Here is an 18,912-nt window from a genome sequence, read left to right as displayed (position 1 = left end):
ATCTGTTTCCTCTCTCTCTGGTTTTTCGAGAAAGGCTTTCTCTGTGTAGCCCTAGGTGACCTGGAACTCACTCTGTAGATGAGGCTAGTCTTGAACTCAGAGTTTACCTGCCTCTGCCTCCCTAGTGCTGAGATTTGCTGTGGATATGCTCTGTATAAATAAAATGCTGATTGGCCAGTAGCCAGGCAGGAAGTAGAGGTGGGACAAGCAGAGAAGAGAATTCTGGGAACAGGATGGTTGAGTCAGGAGACACTACCAGCTGCTGCCATGAGTACCAGTATGTAAGATAAGCCACGAGCCATGTGGCAAGGTATAGATTTATAGAAATGGGTTAATTTAAGATGTAAGAACTAGATAGCTAGAAGCCTGAGCCATTAGGCCAAACAATTTAAATAATATAAGAGTTTGTGTGTTTACTTTCTAAGTGGGCTGCAGGACAGCCGGGCCTTGGTGGGAGCTGGAGAGAAACTCTCCAGCTATAGAGATTAAAGGAGTGGGACATCTGTTTTTCTTTCAATAATAGTTTAGTGATTATATACTGTAGAAGAATCAAGCAACCTTGATTGAAAAGAAGCTAAATGTCACATAAGACATTATATATTGGAAGTGAAACAATCTTCGTAAGACAGTCTTTTAAAATCCAGAAGTTAAATCACTATCAGAGATAATCAAATTTGAGAGAGTACAGTTATCTGTAACTTGTTCCTGGAAGCACAGTATAATGGAGTGTGTGTGGGTGTGTGTGTGTGTGTGACAGTCAAAGTTTAAAGTGCTCCACACATTGTCTACCTCTCTTTTTCGATTCCCATGATTTGGTTGTTTCAAAGTGAAGGCACTGTATTTTTAAATGGAATGGAGGTTTTATATCTTATGTCTGTAATTATTCTTTTATAAAGTAAAAGTAAATATTAGATTTTTATGTTTATTATTATGCATTGGAAGCCAAATAGGTCAATAAACATTTATTCACAATGCCTCCAAATTTCTTTCATATTTACTCTTAGTCCTTATATTATAATCATCTTTTAACTGTGAATTACTGGTCATTTCTAATGAATTTCAGGAAGTTCCTGACTCCTGTTTACAGTTGTTTTTTTTTTAGAAAGAATATTATAATTATTTTCTTTTAGATTTATTCGGATAGCTAAAGTTATTGAAGAAAATAACTTCTATTTTATGAGACTCTTTACATTGTATTAGCAGCTAAATCTTAGCTTGGTTAATAGAGTGAGGACTGTCGTTCCACCAATTACAGTTAAATGTACACACTGAATGTTCACTATGTAGTAGGTATGCAGTTTTGTGCAGGAATCATTTCATTTAATTCTCACATCTTTATGAGACTAGTTACATGAATTCACCAGTGAGATCATGAAGCTATTCCATAGAGAAGCCAGCACTCCCCTCATGAAGAACTAATGAACAACACATCAAAGAGTAAGACACAGGTACATACTTCCCAAACCTATCTCAAACAGCAGGCCATGCTGACCTCCATGCCTGATGCTGCGTTTATAAACCTATGCTGTAAGTGCATTTACTAACTCTATAACTGCTCCCCCCCCCATACACACACAAAAAAAAAAACCCCCACGGTACATGGTGCAGCCAAAAGTGCAAACTTAAGTGCTTCATCTCTGTAGAACTTACACTGTAAATGAGAACATTGCTTTTGAATAAACCCATTAATTATCCTTGTGGCCATGTTGGATAACTTCTAATATTAAAAAGGATGCTGTATAATCTCCTATGCAAATTTAAGTAAATGTAGTTCAGCCAAATAATAAGTTAGTCTTTGAAAAGTAGAATTAAATTAGGCAACGATTCTCAAGAAATTACAATGTTTGTGTAGCCACAACTTCATTCCCTTAAAAGTCAAAATACTTTATGCCGTAATTTCTCAAATAAGCATACTATCAAAACAACATGAAAAATACTCCTTCTAGTCTAATATAGTGCTCATGTTGATAATTCTCACACAAAGAAACAGGATGAAATAAATTTAAAACTAAATGTTCGAAAAGCACTCATAGTAAGTTCAGATAATTTATCCTGTGTTGTTTTTTTGAAAATGAAGTTCATATTCTTTTATTATGTGTTGTCCTTTAAAGCATACTGCTAGATAGAAAAGATAAGCGGCGAGTGTTACCATAACTGGTAAATTATTTACATGTCCTTGAAAAGATACTCAAAAGAAACGAAAATGAAGTAAGGAAATTTGTGGTGTTTGGTTGTTTTGGTAACTGCTCCTACAAAGCAAGAACAGAAAAACAGCACCTACCCAGTAGTGTCAAGACGCAGGCCAGGATTGCTATCAGGGCCCCGGTGCTAAGGCCGGCAGGCAGAACATAGGCCTCTGCGTTGCAGGTCTGCGCGATGCCGTCAGCATCGCAGTCACAGACACGGATGGTAAGTGTGTTGGTACTGCTCAGTGAAGGAGATCCACTGTCCACAATGAAAATTGGCAGATAGTAAACTGACTGTTCCTGTCTGCGGAAGCCATTTCTCCTGGTGAGTATTGAAGCTGTGTTGTCTAGGATGAAGAATAAAAACATATAAGGAGCCTTCTAACGAACTTTATCTTACCAAACTTAAAGTCATTCTTTTCTTTTTGCTCCTTAATTGTGAAACAGATGTGGCATATTTTTTTCAATATCCCACAAGAAATCTTTTTAGACAGAGAGGCATATCTTCTATGGAATTCATCTTAAAGTATTTCTGTCCTCTAAAGATAGCAAAGAAACAGTCATAATGTAAAATTAAATGTTTTATTAAACGGAATTTTTATATTTTTGCATACCTAAAATTTCAGACCATATACTTGTAGAGAGATTGGTAAAAGTCACCAGTTAGTAGATGCTCTTTTAAGCATCATTTCAAATCCATCCCTTGTTTGGCAGGTTTCTAGATCAATAAAGAAAAAGTAATATAGGATACCAAAGTTTTATTTAATTGATTATGTAGTCAACTATCTTTGAACTAGGGTATATGCTCTGTGAAACAAGCCAGGACACTTCCTATGTTCACATCATGGTTTACTGGCACAAACTAACTAAGAAGTTTTGATTTCATTAGTTGATGTAATCTCATGGGACTATCATCACAGACATGGTCCATCAATAACTGAAAAAAATCAATAAGCAGCACATTGTCAAACATAGATATTCACAAAGGGAATTACTGAATAAGTTTTATAAATCATATTATTATTCACACCTTCTAAAGCAACATGATTTAAAACGTTTTATTAATAGCACCGAATTTAATTTATATTTTATATTCTATCTGACCTAAGAAAGTTACAGTAACTATGATTTGAAAGGTGATTAATATGTTTATATAACTACAATTTATATTACCAAAATAAATTTAATTTGAGGGTATTTCTCTGTGTATTTTCTCTTAATAAGCTAATTAGAATTTATAGGATTCTACAAACTGAAACTAACTAGTAGGAGAAAAGAAGAGAAAAGAAGTCAGGGTCATACTGTCATCCAGTACATAATTCCCTAATAGTTTAAAACTTGCTTATCTAATATCGACATGAAAAATTTAATAAAACTTTAAAGAAAGCAAGCTGACATCATTTCTGTCTTAAGCAGCACAAAGCAAAAAGTTTATAACCAACATTAAGCGAAGAATTTACCATGATTTTAGATTACATAAAATAAAAAATTAGTATCATTTTGTATTTTGTCTGTTTCCATATATGCAGATTTTGAAATGTTACTAAAATCTTACTCTTTGAAAATATTTAACCGTACAATATCGATTTGCAAAATTCATTAGGTGATTAATTAATTAATCATGGAATTGTCTAGGAATATTCCTTATGTTTCTGTATACTTAATAATACACAGGTTGATGTTTGATTCACACCAATGTTGATATTAACCATCATTATGAATTTACAGAATATATTCATACAGTTGTTTATTGGTAGTCTAACATGACTGATATAAAAATCTTTCACACATAGACACAGAATCATGTACACAGACACAATAAACACACACACACACACACACACACACACACACACACACACACACATTAAACTGAGAAGCACAGGCCAAATGCTCAGCATATAAAAATGAATGCTATGATCAAGAAAGAGTTGTAGAATGCATGATGCTCTGTATTGCTCCCCGAATGTGAAAGACAACATGAATGATTTTTACCTATTCTTTTGATGCCCTTCTAGGTATAGCCTGGGGAACTTTGGGCTTGTTGTATGTGACATAGGGACATTTCCAGCTATGTGGCAGTATGGATGTTTCATAAAACCAGATATTTTCTTGTGCATTCAGTACAGAAATATTGATGCTATGGACTGTGGCACATGAGGGATATATTCACCGTCTTCTTGTGAAGGTCACATATTCCCTAGCCTACATCTTGCTCAATGACTCCAAGAATTGAGAATAAACCTTTCCAACAATGATTAAGTCAGAGAGTTTGGGATTACATACCCAGAGAATGCTCTTCTTTTATATTACTAATGGGACAATAGAGTGTTCTCATTAGGTCACCAATGGGATCAGGAAAAAAATTATTACTTTCAGATTGAATTTTCCTGGCCGAGATCATAGTTTTTGCACTAAAGCTATGGCCTTAGGCAAAAGACTTTGTAAATTTCATCTGAAAGCAAGTCTGTTCTGGTAAGCCATTTCAATTCTTTATTTTAAAACTAAAACTTGAATCACACGAAAACCTGTATAATATGTAAGTAAATTTTAATGCTTCCTTTACAAGGTCTTATGATTATTAATAAGTATGAAGCAAAACAGGAATCTGCTTACAAGTACTTGTAAAGTGCTCCTACAATTACACTTATGACTTGGTAGGAGTAGCTAACTAAAAAGCAAGGAAATTAAATTTGACATGAGAAGTATTTTTTCTTATTATTTACTATTTTACCTTAGTTTATAATGATTTTTATTATTAGGTTTTTCACATAACATTTATTTTCATGTAAAAATAAAATGGTGTTATTGGTAATATTATGTGAATGTTGATTTAAGTTGAAACAAATATAATAATACAATTATTTTCTAAGGTCTCGAGTAGTGTTAAAATAGCACAGTTACTAAGGTCCTTAACAGGCATTTAATTTTTGAGATCATTTAAATAAAGAGCATGGTATATTAATGGGAGGCAAACATTCAGGAGACAGACAAGAGAAATACAGGTAATTTTTTGCATTTGGCTTTATGCCTAAAATGATTTAAACAGTGACTTCTCCTCTACGACAACAAATTCATGGATAAAATTACTCAGAAAGCAAATGCCTTTTAATTACTGTCCTTGCTGTTTTTTTCCCCATAATAAGCATCCCTAAAGGAGAAATGGGGCTTATTTAGGAGCCAGTGCTTGCAAAGGCATAGCTTCCTTACCTTTGTTATCTTTCAATGAAAAGTTGTGGTTATTTGTTGCATCTGTTGTTAAGCTGAAGTAAAACTGGTGTCCATTAGATGGCTCATCTTTATCTACAGCACTGATTTTCTGGATAACCTAGAGAGAATGTAAAAGAGAAAGCCTACTGGTACAGTCTGCTGAGATTCCTACCTACAGCAGGACACAGTGATTTTACACCTCATCATAAATGTCATTCCCAAGAATGAGTTCAGGGAATGGATCAGGTGTACAAACTTGAACTCAATCTAAAATAGGCTTTGGAAAACAAATCATGTCCTTTTCTTTTTTTGTTTTGTTTTTTGAGACAGGGTTTCTTTGTGTAGTTTTGGTGCCTGTCCTGGAGCTCGCTCTGTAGACCAGGCTGGCCTTGAACTCACAGAGATCCACCTGCCTCTGCCTCCAAGTGCTAAGATTAAAGGTGTGAGCCACCAGTGCCCGGAATTTACTTCATGTTTTTTTCAAAGTGCATGTTTAAACTTCCTTTTGTGAACCGCCGAAACAAGCTGCAACAATTGATTAGACATCCCAGTCATCACACAACTCTGAGCAACATAGATGGACAAGCCAAAGCCACTTTGAACTGCACTTAATTCTTAGAAGTCAAGGTATTTAAATTCTGCTATGAAATATAATGTGGGAAACAGCCCAAATAAGCTTGATATGTTTTATTTAAGGAATCCAAGCCTTTAAACATATAACAGGGCTTTTTATAATGTTTATATTCTCTTCCTGAGGAATTTTCATCACCCAACTAAACTAGAATTTGAAAGTTCTTTTAATATTAGTTTGTGCTACACATCAATGTGCTAGCTTTGCTCAAACATGCAGATTGTGAGTTATCTTAAAATTGGGAGGTTTCAGGGACACCACTGCTGGATGCTTCTAAAGAAATTTCAAACAAAGAAGAAGTTGATTCAAACTTCTCACCTGCCCAGGCTGAGCATTTTCACAGACAGTGGTTTCATAGTCCATGGCAAACTCGGGTGCATTGTCATTAATGTCCAGTATAGTGATGGCCACATAGCCTCTCCCAACCTGAGATGGATTCTCTGGTAGATAAGAAAATATTTTCTAATTAACTTAGAATACTCACAACACTCTTGCAATTTTATTCAATAAACATGAAAATCAACCAAAAAATTGAAAATTCCTTTTCTAAAGTATAATCTCAAATGAAAAATATACTTATAATACTATACTATCTAAACAGAACCACAGATAATCTGACCTACATAAACTTGTTAATTTAAACATGTATATATTTTATGTTTGTATATAATGCATGATTGTATCTATATTTATGCATTCCATATAAATATATAGATACATATATATGTATATATATATATATATATATATATATATATATATATATATATATGCATGTGTTTCTTGTCCCTGATAAGAAAAGTGCTGAATGAGGAATAGTGAACCATGAAATTCAACTCAATGATGTCATAACTCATATTTATATCAGTATTAGCATATTATATATATGCACTTTCTATATATTTTATAATATGCTATATATTTTAGTAATATAGATATAATTATATTTTCTCCTAAGTTATTTCAATTAGTTTAATATTAGAACACTCATATCTATGTTTATTGGTAGAGATCAAATAAATTCCTAGGAAGATAAAGGCAATATCTAGGATGTAAAAGAAAGCAAGCTTCAGAAGGCAATTCATAACTATCAGTTTTGCAGTTCTATATTTTGAATTAACTATGTAAATATCAGCGCAGGGAGCCAGTAAATCTATAAATATTTTACAGTTTAGTGATTTTGGACTTTCTGGGATTTGTCCAACTTAATCAAGCACCTATTACAGCTTAAACTGACCTCATCTCATAAGAACCCATTCTCTATTTTCACCTTGCTTAATCCTAATGTCATTTTAAACCTTTCGACTTACGACTTTCCATTGCGAGGACTGTAATGTTATGAACAGCATTTGTCTCTCGATCCAATGATTTAGCAGTAGTGATAACTCCACTGTTGGCATCAATATTGAAATATCTCTCCAAGTCTGTGTTTCTGTCAATTGAATATCTAGTTGAAAATTAAAAAAAAGTATTTCACATTCATGTTTGGTTAGAATATTGTTATTTTTTCATTGATTTCTTACATGACCACTAAATCCTGCTGACTAATACCACTAATGTATGTCATGTTTAAAACTCCTTCTGTTTAGCTATATGCCCATAGGTTGTGTGTTAGTAATCTCTTTCCTTATGTGTCAAGGTTTTGAAATGATCATCATAGAATACATTACTTCAACATGGTTTTGAACATTCCATTACATCTCTACATGTATCACTATTACTATTTACAATTGATCCTAGCACCAATCCTATGCATAGGTCCCTGTAAAAATCTTTTAGTTTTATGGGCCTATAACCTTTTGTTTTGATAATATCAATCTTAATAAGTTTTTTTTGTTTGTTTGTTTTTTTTACTGGAATCATTACTCGAAAGTCTTAACTGGTTTTCCAAAGACATGAAAGAAAGTTGAACACCTAAAATCGAATGTTATTTTAGGTTGTAAAATTCCAAACTCAGAATATCTTTGTTTATTTGTGTCTCACCTAACTTTGCCCACAGTACAGCATTTTAATTATTGCACCTGTAGGTCCTGAAATTTGATAAAGATTTCCAAATCTTTAATCATACTTTTCAGAATTATTTAGACATTTGAAGTCCTTTATATTTTATACAAATTTTATATTATATAAATTATATATATATATATGGAGCATGACTGCTGGAAATTCATCAATCCAATGAATTAACTTGTAAATAACTGACAATTTTACTTCTTAGCATGTTGAGCCATTTAAATGGTGAATACTATTTTTATAACTGGCCAGATTTCTGTGTTGTGGATTATGCTCAGTGTTAATAATAAAGTCAATTGATTGATAGCCAGGTAGGAAGTATGGGTGAGACAAACAAACTAAGGAAGGGAAGAGAAAGGTGGAGTAAGAGAGATGCCAGCCAACCCCTGAGAAAAAAAGATGTGTGAAAAATGAGGTAACAAGCCACAAACCACATGGCAAAGCATAGATAAGAAATATGTGCTAATTGCCCAGCTCCCATCCCCCACCCCCACCCTGGAGCTCCCATCTGGACAAGAAGTGAGTGCCTGGGATCATACTCAGAGAGGCCTGCCCCTAGGTCCCATCCCTGGGCAACAGTCAGGGAAGTCCTGTCCAACTTGGCCCCAGGTTCTGGCCATAAGGCAGGACCACCCCCACTGGGAAGTTTCCCCTTTTCCAAGACCCCAGGCAGACCCTGCAATCTCCACACGCTGCCCCCACACCCATCCGCCCGAGACTCCAGCCACTTCCTGAGACTTAGAGACCAGCCCCCAGCTCCCACCCTGCCCAGAGTCCCCATCTGGACCAGAGGTGAGTGCCTGGGGTCATACTCAGACAGGCCTGCCCCTAGGTCCCATCCCTGGGCACCAGCCATTCCGGGGAAGACCTGCCCAACTTGGCCCCAGGTTCTGGCCATTGGGCAGGGATCCCCGCACCAAGGTTTCCCTTCTCTAAGTCCCCCCCTCCCCCTTCCCCCCCCGCAGACCCTGCAATCTACATATCCTGCCCCCTCACCCATCTGCCTGAGACCTCAGCCACTGCCTAAGACTCAGAGACCAGCCCCTAGCTACCATCTGGCCCAGAGCTTCCATCTGGACAAGAGAGAGGCTTCCTATTCAGAGCCTGTCAGCTCTGTCTGGACCAAGAGTGCTGATAAGATCAAGAACAAATCCACAAGGAGATGGGCAGACACCAAGGCAGAAGTACATACAACAAAAGGAAGAGCAATACAGCATCACCAGAACCTAGCCCTCCTCCAACAGCTAGAACTGAACATCACAAAATGGAAGAAGCAGAAGAAAGTAACCTTATGAATAACATCATGAAGAGGCTAGAGGCTTATAAAGAAGAAATCTAAAATGAAATCGAGGAACAGACAAACAAAAAAAAATGGAAAGAATGCTATAAAAAAACTAGAGGAAAGGACAAATAAAGCAGAAGAAAACAATAAATCCCTGAAAGAAAATCATGAAAAAACAATGAAACAGATGAAGGAAAAAGTCCAAGACCTGAAAAGGGAAATAGAAAAAATGAAGAAGACACAAACAGAGGGAATACTGGAAATAGAAAATCTGAGTAAATTAACAGAAACTTAAGATGCAAGTATAACCAATAGAATGCAAGAGATGGAAGAGAAGATCTCTGGCATTGAAGATACAGTAGAAGAAATAGATTCATCAGTCAAAGAAAACACTAAAGCCAACAAAGTCATGACCCAAAATGTCCAAGAAATTTGGGACACCATGAGAAGACCAAACCTATGAATAATAGGGATAGAGGAAGGAGAAGAATACCAACTCAAAGGCACAGAAAATATATTCAACAAGATCATAGAAGAAAACTTTCCCAACTTAAAGAAGGAAATGCCTATGAAGATACAAGAAGCTTATAGAACACCAAACAGAGTAGCTCCCCCAAAAAAATCCCCTCAAAAAAATCCCCTCACCACATAATAATTAAACAACTAAACTTACAGAATAAAGAAAGAATATTAAGGACAGAAAAGGAAAAAGGCCAAGTGACTTATAAAGGTAAACCCATGAGAATAATACCCAATTTCTCAATGGAGACTTTGAAAACCAGAAGGACCTGGACAGATGTAATGCAGACACTAACAGACCATGGATGACAGCCTAGACTAATATACTCAGCAAAACTTTCAATCATCATAGACAGAGTGAACAAGACATTCCAAGACAAAGCCAGATTTAAACAATATTTATCCACAAACCCAGCTCTACAGAAGGTACCAGAAGGAAAATTCCAACCTAAGGAAGTCAGATACACCCTTGAAAACACAGGTAATAGATAACACCAGAGCAGTAAACCCCAAAGAAGAGCAGTACACACACACTACCACCAAAAAATAACAGGAATGAACAATCAATGGTCATTAATATCCCTTAATATCAATGGACTTAATTCACCTATAAAAAGACACAGGCTAACAGAATGGATATGAAAGCCAGACCCACCTTTCTGCTGTATACAAGAAACACACCTTAAATTCAAAGATAGACACTACCTAAGAATAAAAGGCTGTGAAAAGACTTTCTAATCAAATGGTCTTAAGAAGCAAGTAGGTGTAGCCATCCTAATATCCAGCAAAATAGACTTCGACTAAAATCAATCAACAGAGATCAAGAAGGGCATTACATACTCATCACAGGAAAGATCCACCAAGATGAAGTCTCAATTCTGAACATTTATGCCCCAAACACAAGGGCACCCACATATGTAAAAGAATCATTACTAAAGCTTAAATCACATATAAACCCCCACACATTAACAGTGGGAGACTTCAACACCCCACTTTCACCACTAGACAGATCTCCCAAATTGAAACTTAACAGAAAATAAAGGACTTAATTGATGCTATGAATCAAATGAACTTAATCAATATCTACATAACATTCCATCCTAACAAAAAAGAATATACCTTCTTCTCAGCACACCATGGAACCTTCTCTAAAATCAATCACATACTTGTCCACAAAGCAAATCTCAACAGATACAAAACAACTGGAATAACCTCCTGTATTCTATCAGACCACCATGACTTAAAGTTAGATTTCAACAACTAAAAAACTACAGAAAACCTACAATCTCATGGAAACTGAATAATGCTCAACTGAATCACCAATTGGTAAAGGAAGAAATAAAAAAAGAAATTAAAGACTTCCTAGAGATCAATGAAAATGAATACACCACATACCCAAACTTATGGGACACTATGAAAGCAGTGCTAAGAGGGAAATTCATAGCACTAAATGCCCACATAAAGAAGTTGGAGAAATCTCTCACTAGTGACTTAACAACACACTTGAAAGCTCTAGAACAAGAAGAAGCAAAGTCTCCCAGGAAGAATAGACACCAGGAAATTATCAAAGTGAGAGCTGAAATCAATAAAATAGAAACAAAGAGAACAATACAAAAAAAAATCAATGAAACAAAGAGTTGGTTCTTTGAGAAAATCAACAAGATAGACAAGCCCTTATCCAAACTAACCAAAAGACAGAGAGAGCGCATCAAAATTAACAAAATCAGAAATGAAAAGGGGGACATAACAACAGACAATAAGGAAAACCAGAGAATCATCAGGTCATACTTCAAAAACCTCTATTCTAGCCAGGCGGTGGTGGCGCACGCCTTTAATCCCAGCACTTGGGAGGCAGAGACAGGCAGATCTCTGTGAGTTCGAGGCCAGCCTGGGCTACCAAGTGAGTTCCAGGAAAGGCGCAAAGCTACACAGAGAAACCCTGCCTCGACAAACAAAAACAAAAACAAAAAACTCTATTCCACAAAACTGGAAAATCTAAAAGAAATGGATAATTTTCTGGATAGGTACCACATACCTAAGTTAAATCAAGACCAGATAAACTATTTAAATAGTCCAATAACCCCTAAAGAAATAGAATCAGTCATTAAAAGTCTCCCAACCAAAAAAAGCCCAGGACCAGATGGTTTCAACACAGAATTCTACCAGATCTTCAAACAAGTGTTAATACCAATACTGTTTAAATAGTTCCACACAATAGAAGCAGAAGGAACATTACCAAACTCCTTCTATGAGGCTACAATTACCCTGATTCCTAAACTGAATGAAGATGCAACAAAGAAAGAGAACTACAGACTGATCCCCCTCATGAACATTGATGTAAAAATACTCAATAAAATATTGGCAAACAGACTCCAAGAATACAAAAAAAAAAAAAAAAATTATCCACCATGACCAAGTAGGCTTCATCCCAGCGATGCAAGGGTGGTTCAACATACGAAAGTCTGTCAATGTAATACACCATATAAACAAACTCAAAGAAAAAAAACCGCATGATCATCTCACTAGATGCAGAAAAGGCATTTGACAAAATCCAACACCACTTCATGATAAAGGTCTTGGAGCGATTAGGAATATAGGGAACATACCTAAGCATAATGAAGGCAATTTACAGCAAGCCAACAGCCAACATCAAATTAAATGGAGAGAAACTCAAAGTGATTCCACTAAAATCAGGAACAAGGCAAGGCTATCCGCTCTCCCCATACCTCTTCAATATAGTACTTGAAGTTCTAGCCAGAGCAATAAGACAACATAAGGAGATTAAGGGGATACAAAAGGGAAAGGAAGAAGTCAAGCTTTCCCTGTTTGCAGATGACCTGATCGTGTGCATGAGTGACCCCAAAAATTCAACCAAGGAACTGATACAGCTTATAAACACCTTCAGCAACATAGCAGGATACAAGATCAACTCAAAAAAATCAGTAGCCCTCCTATATACAATGGACAAACATGCTGAGAAGGAAATCAGAGATACATCACCTTTTACAATAGCCACAAATGATATAAAATACCTTGGGGTAACTCTAACTAAGCAAGTGAAGGACCTATATGACAAGAACTTTAAGTCCCTGAAAAAAGAAATTGAAGAAGATGTCAGAAAATGGAAAGATCTCCCATGCTCATGGATAGGCAGGATTAACATAGTAAAAATGGCAATCTTATCAAAAGCAATCTACAGATTCAGTGCAATCCCCATCAAAATACCAACACAATTCTTCACAGACCTGGAAAAACAAAAAACCCAGGATAGCCAAAAGAATCCTGTACAATAACACAACCTCGGAAGGCATCACGATCCCTGACTTCAAGCTCTACTATAAAGCTACAGTAATAAAAACAGCTTGGTACTGGCATAAAAACCAACATGTGGACCAATGGAATCGAATTGAAGACCCTGACATTAATCCACACACCTGTGAACATATAATTTTTGACAAAGAAGCCAAAACTCTACAATAGAAAAAAGGAAGCATCTTCAACTAATGGTGCTGGCATAACTGGATTTCAAGGTGTAGAAGGCTACAAATAGGCAAATAGATTTATATCTATCACCTTACACAAAACTTAAGTCCAAGTGGATCAAGGACCTCAACATAAATCCAGTTACTCTGAACCTGATAGAAGAGGAAGTATGAAGTAGTCTTGAACACCTTGGCACAGGAGATCACTTCCTAAATATAACACCAGTAGCACAGACACAGAGAGAAACAATCAATCAATGGGACCTGTTGAAACTGAGAAGCTTTTATAGAGCAAAGGATATGGTAAACAAGACAAAGTGACAGCCTACAGAATGGGAAAAGATCTTCACCAACCCCATATCTGACAGAGGACTGATATCCAGAATATATAAGGAACTCAAGAAATTAGACATCAAAATGCCCAACAGTCCAATTAAGAAATGGGCTATAGAACTAAACAGAGAATTCTCAACAGAGGAAGTTCAAATGGCTGAAAGACATTTAAGGAATTGCTCAACATCCCTAATCATTAGGGAAATGCAAATCAAAACGACTCTGAGATACCACCTCACACCTGTCAGAATGGCTAAGATCAAAAACACTGAAGACAGTTTATGCTGGAGAGGATGTGGAGCAAGGGGAACTCTCCTCCACTGCTGGTGGGAATGCAAGCTTGTACAACCACTTTGGAAATCAATATGGTGCTTTCTTAAAAAATTGGGAATTAATCTCCCCCAAGATCCAGCTATACCACTCTTGGGCATATATCCAAGGAATGCTCAATCACACCACAAGGGCACTTGCTCAGCTATATTCGTATCAGCATTGTTTGTAATAGCCGGAACCTGGAAACAACCTAGATGCATTTCAACTGAAGAATGGATAAATAAAATGTAGTACATATACACAATGGAGTACTACTCAGCAGAGAAAAACAATGACATCATGAGGTTTGCAGGCAATGGATGGATCTAGATAAAATAATCCTGAGTGAGGTAACCCAGACTCAGAAATACAAACATGGTATGTACTCGCTCATAGGAGGATACTAGATGTAAAACAAAGATGACTAAACTGCTACTCACAACTCCAGGGAGGCTACCTAGAAAACAGGATCCTAAGAAAGACACAGGGATTGCCCAAGGACAGAGAAATGGATGAGATCTACATGAACAACCTGGATATGAGTGGGGGTAATGAAGGGCAAGATTAGAGGTAAAGAGCGCTTAGGGGAGTGGGAGATCCCAGTTGGATCAAGAACAGAGAGGGAGAACAAGGAATAAGTGCTGTGGGATGGTCTGTATGTCAAGTGTGTTGCTGATTGGTCAGTAAATAAATCACTGATTGGCCATTGGCTAGGCAGGAAGTATAGGCGGGACAAGGAAAAGAATTCTGGGAAGTGGAAGGCTGAGAGAGAGACACTGCCAGCCGCCATCAGGACAAGGAAGATGTAAAGTACCGGTAAGCCACAAGCCACGTGGCAAAGTAAAGATTAATAGAAATGGGCTAAATATAAGCGTAAGAGCTAGACAATAACAGGCCTGAGCTAATGGCCAAGCAGTTTAAATAATGTAAGAGTCTGTGTGTTTATTTTATAAGTGGGCTCTGAGACTGGCGGGACTTGGTGGCGGGAGCTGGAGAGAAATTCTCCAGCAACAAATGGCGTCCAACGTGGTGGCAAGAGTCTCCACCTAAAAACGGAGAAAAAAGATTCTAAAACAGAGCTAAAAACAGCTCCTAGTTGTCTCTTTTAAGCTAGCGGCAGCCTGCATGTTTGAGCTACTATGGCGGGTTCCTGGCGTGCATGCTCAACCTGCCGCCGTATGGCGGGAATGAGGCCCCTGCAAGTGGCACATTAAGCTGTGTGGTGGATTTAGCCTTTGCTAGTACAAAACAAAAAAAGAGGTTTCTGAGCTACACGCTACTTTGGTAAAAGTGTAGACCCACTATTTCTGAGAGTTACGGCTCCCAGAGCTGGCGGAAAGCTGACCACCGCCATGTTGGGAAGCTGAAGTGGGCGGAGCCAGCAGCCACTGAGCCCTTTCAGGCTTAAAAGGCTGCAGTTTAAAGCAATAGGCTCACGCTAATATAAAAAAATAAGCCACGTAAAGATGGCTACCACACAAAGAATCTGGATTATGTTCTCTTTGATATTCGTAACTGCAGAAAAACATTTGATTGTAAAAGCTGTTGAGTTATGCCAAAATGTATATTTTAAAGGTACCTTGACTTCAAAATTTGGATATAAGGATATGTTGCTTTGGAAAAGAGTCTCTGCTCTTGTTTCCACAGAAAGCCAGAGACTATGGATTTGTTCCAGATTAAGATACATCAGGTTTGACCAGCCAAGACCCCCTGAAAGTTCTCCAGTGACACCATGGCCCAGATGATTCAACATCCAGAATGGTTTCAAGGCAACTGGCTCAGACGATACAGCCTCATGGACTACTCCATGATCCTAAAATTTTCTTCGTGTCCCCATAAGATACAGCGCCCCCCTCCAGCAGGAAGTAGTAAGAGAAGCTACGCCCAAATTCCCAAATATACCAAGCTGGCTTTAGAGATGGAATTGGCTCACTCCCCCTCTAAACCCAGACATATTGCTCAAAAAAAAAAAAAATGGTTAAGAGATTCTTGTGTCCCAAATCAGAAGAGCCCTCTGGTGTGGGACAGAGAAAAAACAATATTTTTATTTAAATCAGGTTGATTATAAATACAATCTCTTTCTAAAACAAAAAGGGGGATAGTTTAGATATGATAGGATGAAAGGGTAGATTAATGAACCTACTTTGAAAGAGTAACAACTTGTTTAAAATGTTTTACATTGCTATAGATTTTAGTTTATTGATACAAATTTAAACTTAATTTTGTTATACTGTATATATATTTCTATTCTTGTTTGAGGTATTATGTTTATGTAACTCATTTAAAATTGTAATGGATAATTAAAAAATAGATTAATAGTTAGTCATCTATGATAATATTTGTAGCCATGTTAGTTAAGTCTTCTAGGTATACATAGATATATTTCAGATAGATAGGTAGTCTTCAAACACTTCAAAGACCTACAGAATATGGCATTTAAAATGTTTTAAAAGTTTAGACTTTCTGGACATTGAGACATGTCTGGTCCTGACAGCACCGATTTACTTCAGAGAGGAGGATGGGCATCGAAGACACTCCATACGGAGTTTATCTTCACCTTGACAAAAATAGCCATTTGGGCAAGAAACTGTTCTTGCCTGGACTGCTTTATCAACTGGACATGCAGGACCCATAGAAAGGTGACCACTGAACTTTGTTTGACAAAATGGTCCTTCAGGTTCCTGCTTTGCAGAGAAAACTGCCAGACATTCTACAGGACACAGAGAAAAGTGAATAAGAGACTCTAGGCCTGTGGGCTGAAGACAGATGCCTCAACTTTACAAGAAAACTTTGGATGACTGTCCAGGCTCAGCTGTCTCTGTCTACCCTACAAGACTCCTAAAAGTTGCTTATATCCTTCTCCCATTTCTCAGGCAGTGTTATATCCTTCTGAGGTCTTTGATGTGGTTAAAGACTAGATACTTACAATTTTCCTTAGTTATAATAAAAGATAAGTTAGATATAAAACCTTAAACTCACATATATAAGATAGATAGGATCTCTTCTTTAATATTGTATCTGTAATTCTTGCTTGATAATTGTTTTGTTATATGTAATTTTACTATGTTAAAGTTAAAACCTTCCTTTTTAAGAAAAGAAAAGGGGAAGTGCTGTGGGATGGTCTGTATGTCAAGTGTGTTGCTGATTGGTCAGTAAATAAATCACTGATTGGCCATTGGCTAGGCAGGAAGTATAGGCGGGACAAGGAAAAGAATTCTGGGAAGTGGAAGGCTGAGAGAGAGACACTGCCAGCCGCCATCAGGACAAGGAAGATGTAAAGTACCGGTAAGCCACAAGCCACGTGGCAAAGTAAAGATTAATAGAAATGGGCTAAATATAAGCGTAAGAGCTAGACAATAACAGGCCTGAGCTAATGGCCAAGCAGTTTAAATAATGTAAGAGTCTGTGTGTTTATTTTATAAGTGGGCTCTGAGACTGGCGGGACTTGGTGGCGGGAGCTGGAGAGAAATTCTCCAGCAACAAATAAGAGACCATGATAAATGAAGACCACATGAGAATAAGAAGAAGCAAAGTGCTAGAGAGGTCTCCAGAAATCGACAAAGATACTCCACAATAGACTACTGGCAATAAGTGAGAGAAAGCCTGAACTGACCTACTCTGGTGATGGGATGGCCAAACACCCTAACTGTCATGCTAGAAATCTCATCCAATGACTGAGGGAAGTGGATGCAGAGATCCACGGCCAGGCCCCAGGTGGAGCTCCAGGAGTCCAATTGACGAGAAAGAGGAGGGATTGAATGAGCAAAAATTGTTGATCCCAAGATTGGAAAAAGCACAGAGACAAATAGCCAAATGAATGGAAACACATGAACTATGAACCAATAGCTGAGGAGCCCCCAACTGGATTAGGCACTCTGGATAAATGAGACAGTTGATTAACTTGAAGTGTTTGGGAGGCACCCAGGCAGTGGGACCAGGACCTGTCCTTAGTGCATGAGCAGGCTGTTTGGAACATGGGGCTTATGCAGGGACATTTCACTCAGCCTGAGAGGATAGGACTGGACCTGCCTGGTCAGAATCTACCAGGTTGAGATAAATCCTCAGGGGAGTCTTTGCCCTGGAGGAGATGGGAATGGGGGGTGGGAGGACAGGGGAATCCATGACTGATATGTAAAATTAAATTAAATTATAAAATAAAAAAGTTCAGAAAATGTAAAAATAATAAAAAAAAGAAATATGTGCTAATTTACATGTAAGACCTAGTCAGTAATAAGCCTGAGCTACCGGCAAAGTATTTATAATTAATATAAGCCTCTGTATGGTAATTTGGGAAGCAACTGTATGGTGGCATTTTATTTGTACTGAAATGTGATTTTAATTGTATTTTAATAAATAAATTTGCCCAGGGGTCAGAGCTATTAGAGCCATAGCAAGAGCCTGGTGGTGGTGGTGCACGCCTTTAATCCCAGCACTTGGTAGACAGAGCTAGGTAGATCTCTGTGTGTTAAAGGATACAGCCAGCATTGGAGATATTAAAGGATACAGCCTTTAATCTCAATCCCAACCACAGAAGACCTGGAAGTCTTTACAGACAGGCAGTGATGAGGCATGGGTTTACAACCAATGAGAAGGCAGATCCGAAAGTCTTTATAAAGACAAACACACAGGAAGTAGCCCCCTTTTGGAGAGCTCTCTTGGCTGAAGAGGATCCCTGAAGCAGGAAGGGTAAGGCTTTTAGTTCTGACTTCTTGGCTTTCTTCTCTGAATCAGCTCTGTGTTTCTTATTTAATAAGACGGTTGGTTACATCTACACAACTGTTGGGTATTTGGGAGTTGCTGGCAGGACAGAAACTTCAACTTACATATGGTGAACTTCAAAGCTACTGGCTGAGATTATCCAGACTCACAGAACACAACAGTTCAGATTTGACCACTCTTCTAAATTTTCTCAGAGTTCCCAATAAGATTTCCAGCACCCTCAAT

At 37.4% G+C, this 18,912-nt stretch overlaps 1 protein-coding gene across 2 annotated transcripts in view; it reads right to left on the bottom strand.

Annotated features, from left to right (window-relative positions):
* Positions 1–18,912, bottom strand: part of Cdh7 (cadherin 7) — a 135,328-nt gene that overhangs the window by 20,195 nt on the left and 96,221 nt on the right. For both annotated transcript variants that reach the window (XM_059280437.1, XM_059280438.1), the window contains exons 7-10: positions 7,338–7,474; positions 6,346–6,467; positions 5,397–5,514; positions 2,282–2,533 (exon numbers count right to left, since the gene is read on the bottom strand). In XM_059280437.1, coding sequence (XP_059136420.1) covers positions 2,282–2,533; positions 5,397–5,514; positions 6,346–6,467; positions 7,338–7,474 — 629 coding nt within the window. The remainder of the gene's footprint in view (positions 1–2,281; positions 2,534–5,396; positions 5,515–6,345; positions 6,468–7,337; positions 7,475–18,912) is intronic.

Source organism: Peromyscus eremicus, chromosome 15 (genome assembly GCF_949786415.1).
Source record: "Peromyscus eremicus chromosome 15, PerEre_H2_v1, whole genome shotgun sequence".
Lineage (NCBI taxonomy): Eukaryota > Metazoa > Chordata > Mammalia > Rodentia > Cricetidae > Peromyscus > Peromyscus eremicus.
This window is presented reverse-complemented; position numbering and strand designations above follow the sequence as displayed.